The sequence below is a fragment of the Camelina sativa genome, chromosome 2, assembly GCF_000633955.1.
Source record: "Camelina sativa cultivar DH55 chromosome 2, Cs, whole genome shotgun sequence".
In the NCBI taxonomy this organism is placed as follows: domain Eukaryota; kingdom Viridiplantae; phylum Streptophyta; class Magnoliopsida; order Brassicales; family Brassicaceae; genus Camelina; species Camelina sativa.
The window spans coordinates 17,557,539-17,569,683 of record NC_025686.1 but is presented as its reverse complement, the minus strand read 5'-3'; the positions used below and the strand labels follow the sequence as shown (position 1 = coordinate 17,569,683).

The 12,145-nt window shown below is 33.9% G+C and overlaps 3 protein-coding genes across 4 annotated transcripts; all 3 read left to right on the top strand.

Moving 5' to 3' along the window:
* Positions 229–4,865, top strand: LOC104727975 (putative cell division cycle ATPase). Its single transcript, XM_010447028.2, has 13 exons — positions 229–616; positions 1,309–1,519; positions 1,615–1,650; positions 1,732–1,828; positions 1,921–1,963; positions 2,042–2,142; positions 2,241–2,305; positions 2,388–2,881; positions 2,958–3,734; positions 3,826–3,961; positions 4,049–4,117; positions 4,201–4,410; positions 4,509–4,865. The coding sequence occupies exons 1-13, from the start codon at positions 402–404 to the stop codon at positions 4,620–4,622; spliced, it is 2,568 nt and encodes an 855-aa protein (XP_010445330.1). The 5' UTR covers positions 229–401; the 3' UTR covers positions 4,623–4,865.
* On the top strand, positions 5,056–6,931 carry LOC104727961 (F-box protein At5g52880-like). Of its 2 annotated transcripts, XM_010447015.2 has the most exons (7): positions 5,056–5,338; positions 5,421–5,495; positions 5,835–5,989; positions 6,081–6,168; positions 6,258–6,388; positions 6,473–6,621; positions 6,729–6,931. In XM_010447015.2, exons 1-7 carry the CDS (start codon positions 5,166–5,168, stop codon positions 6,825–6,827), a joined length of 870 nt encoding a protein of 289 aa, XP_010445317.1. In that variant the 5' UTR covers positions 5,056–5,165; the 3' UTR covers positions 6,828–6,931. The 2 variants fall into 2 exon arrangements, with proteins under 2 accessions (XP_010445317.1, XP_010445323.1); XM_010447021.2 differs by lacking the exon at positions 5,421–5,495 and having other exon boundaries at positions 5,088–5,338.
* On the top strand, positions 9,745–11,328 carry LOC104727951 (probable membrane-associated kinase regulator 5). Its single transcript, XM_010447005.2, has 3 exons — positions 9,745–10,714; positions 10,814–10,885; positions 10,982–11,328. Exons 1-3 carry the CDS (start codon positions 9,883–9,885, stop codon positions 11,080–11,082), a joined length of 1,005 nt encoding a protein of 334 aa, XP_010445307.1. The 5' UTR covers positions 9,745–9,882; the 3' UTR covers positions 11,083–11,328.

Sequence of the window (12,145 nt, the reverse complement as noted above, 5' to 3'; positions counted from 1 at the left end):
AAGTAGTTAAAAAAGTGAATCTTAATTTTTATAATATATGTTACCATTAAAATGGCTTTTTCCCGGGAAAGGGTTAAGGAACCGTAAGACTAACCCAAAAACATTTGCTATAAATAGAGAGAGAGATCCATCTTCTCTACACCTCAAACCCATCTTCTTCTCCACCTTAAAATCTTATTTTACCCCAAAAACCAAAAAAAAAAAAAAATAAAAAATAAAAAATAAAAACTCTTCCTTTACAAAAACAGAGAAGAAGAAAAAAAGATATTTTGAGACAATAAAGTCTCGATTTTTTCTTCTTTTCCGAGGAATGTTCGTTGAACCCTTCCTAGATCGTTTGATTTAGAATCGAGGGTTCTCTTCTGATTTCTCCTTTTTTTTTTTTTTGGTGTTGGTGAAAAATGGAGCAGAAGAGCGTATTGTTATCAGCTTTAGGTGTTGGTGTGGGGTTAGGAATCGGGTTAGCATCTGGTCAAAGTTTGGGTAGATGGGCAAACGGGTCAGGCTCTGTAGAAGATGGACTCACCGGAGAACAGATTGAGCAAGAGTTGTTGAGACAAATCGTTGATGGCAGAGAGAGTACTGTCACCTTCGATGAGTTTCCGTATTTCTTAAGGTAACTCAGCAAACAAAATAAAAGCTCTGTTCTTTGTCTTTTCAGATTTATTATGATACTCTCTCAACTTAAAAAGCTCAATCAATGATTCAATGTTTTTTAACTTTTTTTTTTTCAGATCTCTCTGTATTTTAGATAAGATTGTGTTTGATTGAAATAATACCAACTTGGCAAGTTGGTTATGAAATTTTTACATCTTCCAGCTGTCAAAAAATATTAAATCTTGGGAAAAAAACATGACAAGTTTGTTATGTTATCACTAAATTTTGAGGATTTTGATTTCTCTTTTTATTGTTTGGTTGTGAAAGAATCTTAGAATCTATGAGTATATTTGGGTTTTTAGAGAATGATAAAGATAGTAAATGAAAAAGTTTGCTTTATTTTTATTTTATTTTGGGCCAAGAAAATATTCAGAAAAGGGTGTTAATGAAAGAGAATGATGGGAAAAGTGGGGTAGGTTAGTTGCACAATAAGCATGTGGATGATTTGGCAAATGGGGAGTCAAGACAATGTGAAAGAGAAATAGAAAGATTCTCACATGTGATTCTACTTATTTAGTTTCATCCCTTTCATTATTTCTTGTATTTTTCGGCTTCTTTGTTTTTTTTTGGATACTATTGAATCCAGTCTGTACTATTATAATGTTCTTGGCAATTTTTTTTAACTCAAATCATATGATTGTTTAATGGCAGCAAGAGAACTAGAGTATTGTTGACAAGTGCAGCTTATGTTCATCTAAAAGAGTATGATATATCGAAGCACACTCGGAATCTTGCACCTGCAAGTAAAGCCATTCTACTCTCTGGTCCTGCAGAGTTTTATCAGCAAATGCTTGCTAAAGCTTTGTCTCATTACTTTGAATCAAAGCTATTGCTGTTAGATATTACTGACTTCTCTATTAAGGTAAACCAAATGAATGCATGTTTGATATTTACCACAGTAAAAAAAGAATAGCTCCTAAGCTTTTCCCTTTATTCTATATTCTTTGGAAACAACAGATACAGAGTAAATATGGATGCGCCAAGAGAGAACCTGTAAGTTACTACTTGTCCTGCGTTTTTTCTTTTTCTTTATGAGAAATGATTCTGTTTTCTTCTCTTTATTGGTTTTTGTAGTTTCACAAGAGGTCTATTTCTGAGTTTACATTGGACAAAATGTCGAGTTTTATGGGTTCCTTCTCTATGCTCTCTCAACGTGAAGTTGAACCAAGAGGTTAAAAACAACAACATAAACTCTTACCTTATTTTTCTTCTTTTGTTACTTCAAACATGAGCTAAAGAGTTAGCAATTCTTGTAAAATGCAGGGACATTGCGTCGACCCATCAGTGGAAATGATCTTAACTCAAGGTTTGCCTTTGTTTTCCTGCAAGTTAGTTTTATAAGTGTTTTGTCTCTGTGAACCTCACTATCTCCTTTCAAATTCAGGAGTATGGAGAGCTCTAATCGTCTTCCAAGACACAAAAGAAATGCTTCTGCTGCTTCTGATATCAGTAGCATATCTTCCCGCTCTTCTAGTTCTGTTTCAGGTTTGGAAACTGATTACTATATCTTCTTTATACATTGTATTTAACTTCATGTTCGTACGTATATTCGTTAATCTATGCTTTTTTTTTATGGCACTTAGCTTCCAGCAAACGCAGTACAAATCTATGTTTCGACGAGAAACTTTTCCTCCAGTCACTTTACAAGGTACCAAAATAAAACTATACACAAATTTGCTAACATTTTTGTTCTTCAATGGCTTTTTCATAATTGTATTATTTCTCTGCAGGTCTTGGTTACTGTATCGGAAACAAGTCCACTAATAATATACCTCAGAGATGTTGAGAAGCTTCTTGAATCAGAAAGGTTCTACAAGTTGTTCCAACGGCTCTTGAACAAGCTCTCTGGTCCTGTCTTACTTCTTGGCTCAAGAGTATTAGAACCCGAAGATGATTTCCAAGAAGTAGACGAAGGTGTCTCCGCGCTGTTTCCTTACAACATCGAAATCAGACCACCGGAAGATGAAACTCAGCTCATGAGCTGGAAATCTCGGTTAGAAGATGACATGAAAATGATTCAGTTTCAGGACAACAAGAACCACATTGCAGAGGTTCTAGCTGCTAATGATATCCAATGCGATGACTTAGCTTCGATATGCCACGCAGATACAATGTGTTTGAGTAACCACATTGAGGAAATTGTTGTTTCTGCTATCTCTTATCATTTGACACACACCAAAGAACCTGAATACAGAAACGGAAAGCTTGTGATCTCTTCCAAAAGGTGAGTTTAAGAATCTGTTTAACCATTCGCAGGTAACTAACTGATTATTTCTAACTGATTCATGAACTTGCAACAGTTTGTCTCATGGACTAAGTATATTCCAAGAAGGAGGAAACAAATCATTCGAAGACTCCTTGAATCTCGACACAAACACTGACTCTAAGCGTAAAGAAGGAGAAGTGAGTTCAAAGAGCGAGTCAAAATCAGGTCCTGAAAACAAAAACGAGTCAGAAAAATCACTTCCTTCAAACAAGAATGACAATCCATTGCCTCCAAAAGCACCTGAAGTTGTTCCTGATAACGAGTTTGAGAAGCGTATAAGACCAGAAGTTATACCAGCAGATGAGATTGGTGTGACATTTGCAGATATTGGTTCACTAGACGAAACAAAAGACTCGCTTCAAGAACTTGTAATGCTTCCACTTCGAAGACCAGATCTTTTCCAAGGTGGTCTTCTCAAGCCGTGCAGAGGAATCCTATTGTTCGGTCCACCTGGTACAGGCAAAACAATGCTTGCAAAAGCAATTGCAAATGAAGCAGGAGCTAGTTTCATCAATGTCTCAATGTCTACAATCACTTCGAAATGGTTTGGAGAAGACGAGAAGAACGTGAGAGCTTTGTTTACTTTAGCAGCTAAAGTATCTCCAACGATTATATTTGTGGATGAAGTTGATAGTATGTTGGGACAAAGGACAAGAGTTGGAGAGCATGAAGCTATGAGGAAGATTAAGAATGAGTTTATGACACATTGGGATGGGCTAATGACGAAACCAGGAGAAAGGATTCTCGTTCTTGCAGCTACAAACAGACCGTTTGATCTTGATGAAGCTATCATTAGGAGGTTTGAGCGGAGGTACTAAGCAAAGTTTGGTAAAATACAAAAGCTCTAATCAATCTTAATAATGGTGACTGATTTTTGTGTGTTTGTGTTGTGAACAAAACAGAATAATGGTGGGACTTCCTTCGATTGAGAGCAGGGAGAAGATCTTGAGAACTTTGTTGTCAAAAGAGAAAACAGAGAATCTTGATTTCCATGAGATTGCACAGATGACAGACGGCTACAGTGGAAGTGATCTTAAGGTTTTTTATCATTTATAACAAGAACCAAAATAAGTTTTGTACAATCATGTGGAAACTGACTGTTTGTTAAACTTTTTGTACGAACAGAATTTATGCATCACAGCTGCTTATAGACCAGTTAGAGAGCTGATTCAGCAGGAAAGATTAAAAGATCAGGTAAAAAGAACCAAAGGACCCTCTTGTGTACTCTTTATAGATCAAATTCTCTGCGGATATTGAAATTTCTCTTGTTGGTTTAGGAGAGGAAGAAGAAAGAAGAAGCAGGAAAAAGCACGGAAGAATCAAAAGGAGAAGAAGCAGGAAAAGGCACGGAAGAATCAAAAGAAGAAGAAGCAGGAAAAAGCACGAAAGAATCAAAAGAAGAACAAGCAGAAGCTTCTGATTCTGAGGAGAGAGCTATTACATTGAGACCTTTGAACATGGAAGACATGAGAAAAGCTAAAAATCAGGTCTAATATCGTATCTCATTTTGAATAAAGAAAAAGACAAGAAATTGTAAAAATAACTAAGATTCTGTTGTTATTGTTGTTGTGTGTGTGTTTTACAGGTAGCTGCGAGTTTTGCATCAGAAGGAGCAGGAATGAATGAGCTGAAACAATGGAATGATTTGTATGGAGAAGGAGGCTCAAGGAAAAAGGAACAACTCACTTACTTCCTTTAAAAATTTGCAAAAAAAAAAACTACATATGTGAATGTATGTTTCTTGATACACAAGATATACATGTAACAAACAGATCACTAAGAGTCTTCTCAATTATTTTTTAGGCCATTCCATTTTATTAGATAACTTTTTAGGTTTCATCTTATTCTCTTTCTTTTTGGGTTCTTAGAATTTTTCTCAAAACTATTTTTTTTTCCTTATATGTTCATATTTATGTCATTGTGAATTTGTAGTTAACATATTTATATAAATATTTGCATGCTTTGTCTTTGCTTGTATATGTTGAGATTTAGGAACTAAGAACTCAATACAATTTATAGATAAGTGAATTAACCAATAGAAGTTTGCAATAGGGTGTAAGGAGCCAAAACCATCACACTGACCCAAAAAAAAAAAAAAAATGGAAAACCAAAACTAAACCAAACGAAATCTGTACCGGTTCCGGTTTGATTTGGAAGGAATGTAAATTGACACAAACCGATACAATGAAAAGAGCAAGACGATGATGATCAATGATTTGTATGAACCCAGAAAAAGAGAGAAATGAAGAGATACGAAAATCTAAAGGTAGGAGAAGCACTCTCCAAAAACAATCTATACCCATTTGCTTGCAATGAACTCAGCTCCGTTTTGAGTCTTGCTTACTCTCGATTACCCAAAGATGTCAAAGCTTTGATCTTTCGAGATACCCTCTCCGCTTTTCGTCTTCTTCCTCAGTAAGTTACGAATTTAATCATCTCAAGTCGCGAGTATTCACGGTTCCATGATGGTCTAACTTAGGTTTTTTCTGTGTTGTAGCTCAATTCTTAGGGTTAATAGAATCGAAAAAATCAATAAAGTTGGGAACTTTTTTAAGCTAACCATGAAACAGAGGTGATTGAATCTTTGAGTGGCTTTACTTCTTTGTGCCAATCAAAATTAGCTTTGATTCTTTTTGTTTACAGATACAATTTGCAAACAAATTAGAAATTGTAGAATGTTGTTGTGCCTCTCTTGATTATAATTCAATGTTATGGTTCATATGTATCTGTTGATTGTTCTTTGTTCCCTTAGTGTGGATAGAAAGACTGCGCAAGAGTAATTAAGTCTTATTGTGCATCTGTGTAATCTCTTTGTTTCTGCAATTCTATGTTTCTACTTCTAAAAGTCTGTTAAAGACTAATACTATTAACAGTTTCTGATTCTGCATATTTATTTTTTGTTTTCATTTAGCGTAAACACATCAGCTGCTGTTTCAGCTGCTAACCTTCTCCTGAAGAGCGTTGAAGCCGTGCTGCCCAAACAGAAGAAGAACTTAGCTATTGTAGAATTCAAACAGGCAAAAGTAGCACTGAAGAGACGCAGTAAGAGCCCTGAGGAAGATATATGTATGTGTATCTTGTTATCTTTCTTGAAACCTCTTCTTTACTATCGTGAGATAATCCTTCACCACGTGAAAATATCCTCTTTTTGTTTCAGATATACCTTCACTTCCACAAGATATCCTTATTCACATCTTCAGTTTCCTCGATGTATCGTCCTTACTGTCCTCAGCTCAAGTGTCTCGGTAGCTCCTCAATATTTCCACATTGCTGAGTCTTTTACGTCTTATTTTTTCCCTTCTACATATGTTTTATTTTGTTTGTTTGTTTGTAGCTCATGGAACCAAGCTACGCATGATGACTCTCTGTGGCAATCACTATTTGAAGTTCACTTCTATCACAAACGCGTGATTCGTATTCAATCCAGTATTGATTGGAGAGAAGCCTTTAAGAAAGCATATATCGGTTAGGGTTTTTGTCCATGGTTTTTATCTTCCTCCCTTTCAGAAACCAAGCTTTCTCTGTGTAATTTGTAAAGTATACTTTCAGCGGCTAATTCATTGAAGGCGTTAAGATCTGGCAGAGGATACTGCAATTACTGCAATTCTATTGTTTGGCACGACAACTTGAGATGTCCGAACAAACAATGTCTGTTGAAATCAGGCAATGAGACGGTCGACCTCATATCAACTCACCAAGTTAGCTTTTCCTCTTTCAATGCGCTATGGTCACTTTTGTTGCGTTTCTGTTACTTTTTGAGCAAGTTATTTATCTGTTGTTGGTGGGGTTTTTTTTTCCTTTACAGGTTGTCAACTATTTACTGGGGGTAGCGAGTTCTTCTGATGAAAGTGAATCAGACGATGAAGCCGTTCCTGGACTATGGTCTTATCCTACTCTACACTGATTTCGTAGCTTCACCAATATGTCCTTTCAATGTAAACTTTGTTACTCATATATACACATTCATATTCAATAGTTGTGTACAGAGAAAAGTTCGTCTTCATCTAATTAGGCTTGTCCCCCAAATATGACTTTGCACCTATGGCTAATTTGAGTGTCATGTTCTTTAAACTAGATCTCCAAGCTATTATGTTTGCAGTAGGTGACTCAAGGAACTATAGAATTGAAAGAAAAAAAATTAGAAAAACGTTTAGAAGGAATGAAGTGGAATTGATTAATTAATCTCCTCGCCTGATCTCTGTTTTAAAAACAGTGAGGAGAAGTTGAGTAAGCGTTTGACAAAAAAAAAAAAAAAAAAAGAAGTTGAGTAAGCCAATGGGTAAGAAAAACGCAATGTCAATGTTTATTGTGTACATATAATGATAACAAGTCGTGGAACGCATTTACATTGGTGTTTTTGTTAATCTAATGAAGCACATTTTTGTCAAGATAAGAGCTAATATTGAATTATATCTTCAAGTTTTCTTTATGTTGTTAAAGTATATTCATAATCACCTAACTTTTTGTAGGCCAAAATATAAAAGTTCGTTCAACTCCGAATAAACAATACTAGATAGATGTCATGATGCATACACACATTCCATGACAATTTCGTGGATGTAGTTAAGTTACTAATACTAACGTATTACGTATGAGTGGGATTAGCTTTTGTATTATTCTAGAAGTCATATTTAGGTCTAACTGTTATAAGCACTTTAGTCGGCATAGCTCAATGCTACCCTTAGAAAACTATTGTATAGTCAAAACCAAAGGAAAAAAAATATTTATTATAGTCCTCATTTTCTTCTTTGTTTTTTGTCACCTACAATTGTTTATTATATAACTACAGCCAAATATAAACCAAATTTTAGAAATCAAAAATATTTGAACTATAGTAACAAAAAGCAATCTAAATGTAATTAAGTAACCAAGGGAACTTGATTATTTTGGTTCGTTGGTTCATAGGTTTGCTGCATTGAAAGCAACAATACCAGAACAGTTTTAGAAGCTTAAGATCAAATCGAAATACAGAAAAACAAAGTTGGAAAGAAATTATAAAAAGTAAGAAACAAAGTTAGGCCAATGAATAACTTATTAAAAAGTAAAAATTCTCGCTTGTGTTAAAGTTATAAAACAAAGTGTTTAACAAAAGAAAGAAAAAAAAAAGAATGTAAAAGCAAACTCTTCTTTAAAGTTTAAAGTGAAAGAGGTGTAAAATTTTGAACTTCACGAACGAAAGAGCTTTTCAAGTCAAAGCTTTTGAGGTTAAAAACCATTGATATACTCAGATATATATACATCATAAATTTATACCAAGTATAAACAACTTATTCTTTAAGAGTAGAGACAAAAGGAAAATTTGAAGTATGCAATGGACCAACAATACTTTTGTCATGGAAAGAACCCCAAGTTATATCTTTAAACACTACTAAGGTCAGAGTTCAGACCGTCAGAGAGCTAAACTCTTCTTTTTTTTTTTTTTTTCTTTTCTATGTAGTAAATGTTTCTTTTTGTCATTCTTCTTTATTGTATTTATGTGTTTTACATCTTGTCTTGTTTTTCTTACTATCTTATTAGGTTATGTATTAGTAAGAGTCAATTTGAGGTTTTTTAACAACAGTTTGAAAATATAAGAGCATTTTTGCTAAGATTTGCTTGTTTTATTGTTGATTTGTTGAAATATATGTGGGAAATAGATTTATTTAGGTTATATAACATTAACTGAAAGTTTACATGATATTATGATAAATGTTGTTGAATATACTAGTTTTATCATGTAGCTTTTTGTTAATATATATATATATATATATATCACGTAAGACACAAAATATTTAAGTTGAGTATGCAAACATACACGCAATCCTATAAAAATGTATCAACCATATTGTACTACTGTAAAGTTGCTTGGCCACATAACCGAAATTATAAATTTTGGTTAGACCTAAAACATGTAGCAAAATACATGCGTTCTTTTACCAAAATCCAAATGTGGCCTAACACACGAGTCATGTTGAGGAGGAGGATCATGTTGATGAGGCCAAACCACGAGTCACACTCTTTAGCTTTCGCTTCCGGTTAAGTGTGTGCAGTTGTCATTTTACCAAAGGTTCAATTAGAATGTACGTAGGTTACAGGAGTTCCTTGTTCTTCCATTATGCTTCCTCAGTTCCTCTCCTCAATCCTTTCATACTTCTCTTTTTTTGCTCTTTTAATTTTATTTTATTGTTGAAAGACAAGTTTGACATTCCATAAAAAAAAAATTACATTCCATAAATAAATAGACAATCTTCTAAATTTAGTCTAATAAGTATATAATATTATTCCTTAAAATTATATGCAATTTTTCTTAATTTAGTTTTTTTTTTTTGCAAACTTTTTTATTAATTTAGTAAATTCATTATATATACAATAAAGACATAATATTACGTGTTTTACAACCTGATGAGTGTCAGATTTTAGAAAATTAAATACAGAAATTTATCTATGAATGTCTAAAAATATAAACAGCCTAATTAAAAAAATCAAAAATTAAAAATAAAAAGCACTTTAGCTTAAAGAGAAAGCTACTACTACCATATGTGTCAATGGCATAGAATGCTAAATAAATGAATGACAACAATAGATAGAACAAATTGTTTAACCTGTGCCAAAAAAAAAAAAAGAGCAAAGTAAAAGAAAAAGAAAAAGGAAAAAAAGAAAAGAAAGGAGCGTAGAAAAAAAAAAAGCTCCAAAACCAAAAATATATTATAAAAAATACTTTTTTTTTTTCTTTTTCTACTAAAAATGCCATTTTCATTTCTCTCTTTTCTTCTTCCTTTCCCCAAAAACAAATTAAAAAAAGGGAAAAAAAGATAAAACCCATTTCCAAAAAGCTCACACCTTCTCTTCTCTTTCTTCTTCCTTTCTATATATATAAATCCTTTACTTCTCCATATCCGTTGACAAAGCCAAACTCTTTACTCTCTCTTCTCTCTCTCTCTCTCTCTCTCTTTCACCATTACTCTAATCTCTCTCTCTCAATGGAAGCTCTAAGCTTTATGAAGTTCTGGTTAACCAACACCAACACAACCATCAAACCCCGCCGTGAAACCAAAATCTCAGAATCCGCCGTCGTCGATTCCACCACCGCATCAGAAAGTCCCGAACTTGACCTCTGTGGCGAAGGAGACGACTCATTCTTCGAGCTCGAGATCTCTCTCTCCGATTTCAAAACAGAGAGACTCGAAACAACCACCACGTTCTCTGTTTCCAATAACAAAAGCAAAATCCTCCCTTTCGCCGACATCGCCACCACGAAACCACAGCAATCTCCGACCACCGTCCTCAAATCCGGCCCAAAGTTTCGAGCTTTCTCGTTCAAGAAGTCAACGACGACGACGACGAAGAAAGAAGAAAATAACAGAAGCCTCAACATGAGGTTCAGAACCGACGACGAAACAACAAGTTTCAGAAAAACGACGAGCATTGCGAGGCTACAACAAACAGACGACACGACGTTCGACGGCTCTGTTTCCCCTGTTTCGTCTTCATCTTCTTCTTCGTCCAAGAGATTCTTCAGTCTCATAAAGCCTTTATACACTAAAACGACGAAGAAACAGAGCTGCAGCAGCGGTGTATCTTCCTCGATTACTTCTCCGACGTCTTCGCCGGCGACGAGGGAGAAACAGAGGAGTAATCTTCCGTCCGGGATAAGAAGTGTGAGGAGACAGCTTGGGAAGAGCAGGTCAGCTTCTGCGGCTATCGGAGGGGTGTCTCCGGCGAACAGAGTCGTCGATGAGTCTTTTCAAGTTCAACAAGATGGGATTCAAAGTGCGATACTTCATTGCAAGAAGTCGTTTCATGGCTCAAGAGGTATGTTAAACAAAAACAGAGTATTTATTTTCTCATTAATTTTCTTAATTTGATTATTTTAGTTAATAATTCTTTTTTTTATTTGTTTTTTTTTTTCAGAATCTTCTTTGTTATCAAGATCGACTAGTGAATCTTCTTCACAAGAGAAACTGAGTACTTCGTCTTCTGAAGGTAAATTTTAATATTTTTTTGGATGATTTTATTATAAGGTTTAAGGTTGTGATTATGAATAAAATGCTGATTAAAAACTTTGGTTTTGTTTTGTAGATTCGTATTTGTTTTCAAGGATTGGAAGTGATACAATGTCGGAGAAATCAATTGATAGCTTGAGTTCGATTAAGGAACAGAGGGAGAAGATTTGCGATTAGGGTTTTAATTTTGTAAAAATATATAGTATGAAATTAGATTAGTTTGCAGGATTTTTAGTTATTTTGTAAAATTAGTTTAAAAAATGAAGATGGTGATGATGATGATAAATCTTGTGGCAGAGTCTCACATACAAGTGAAGGGTGTTGTTTTATCTGCCTTTTGTATAGTGATGTATCATTATGTGAATCCTGACACTTCAGAATTGGAAAAATCTTATAATATATGGTAAATATATATTTATGACATATCTCTGTCGTCTTCGTTTGTCACACACCTCTCAATGTATTGTGTCACCCTTACTAGAAACAAAAAAAAAACTTAAGAATATTTTCTAGTGAAGAAAAATGTAGCTTTGAGCTTTTGATTAAGGAATGTTTAGAGAACGAGAACAGTGAAATGCGTTCAGTAAAAAATAAAATGTTCTTAATGCAAATATTATAAACCAAACGATACTGTAGTTTTTGGCTTAACCATTGTACCACAATACTATATGAAACAAATAAAAATTATTGAATTCGTTTATGCAAAACATGATTTTAAGAATTATGACAAGGAGTAAATGTATCAAACTGATGACTCTATAATCAAAGAAATAGCTGAAGTTATTTAATCCATTTTATTAATTTTACGTAGCTGTTTAGTTTTGCCAACTACTGAAAGTGAACACCATCAAATTAGATTTACTTTGGTGTATTGATCATATTCATATCACTTTATTAGGATAGGAACCTAGGAGGTGGGTAGTAGAAAAAAATTATGATATGTTAGATTTGATATTAAGTCTATTTTTTTTTTTTTTTACTCATGATATTAAATCTAATATCAACTATCAAACTATATGAAAACTCAAGATTTATCAGAAATAAAATCAAACTAAAGTAAACTTTTCAGATTGTATGCAATTTTCTTACCCTGGCGAAAATGTTAAATAAAAAATAAAAGTTCAAACTTTAAATATTGTGGATTTCTTTTCTCACTTTCGCATTTGGAAGTGACTTGACAGTCACTGGGTCCATTATTTTTTTTTTTTTTCTCATTTTCACTACTTTTCTTTCTGCTATT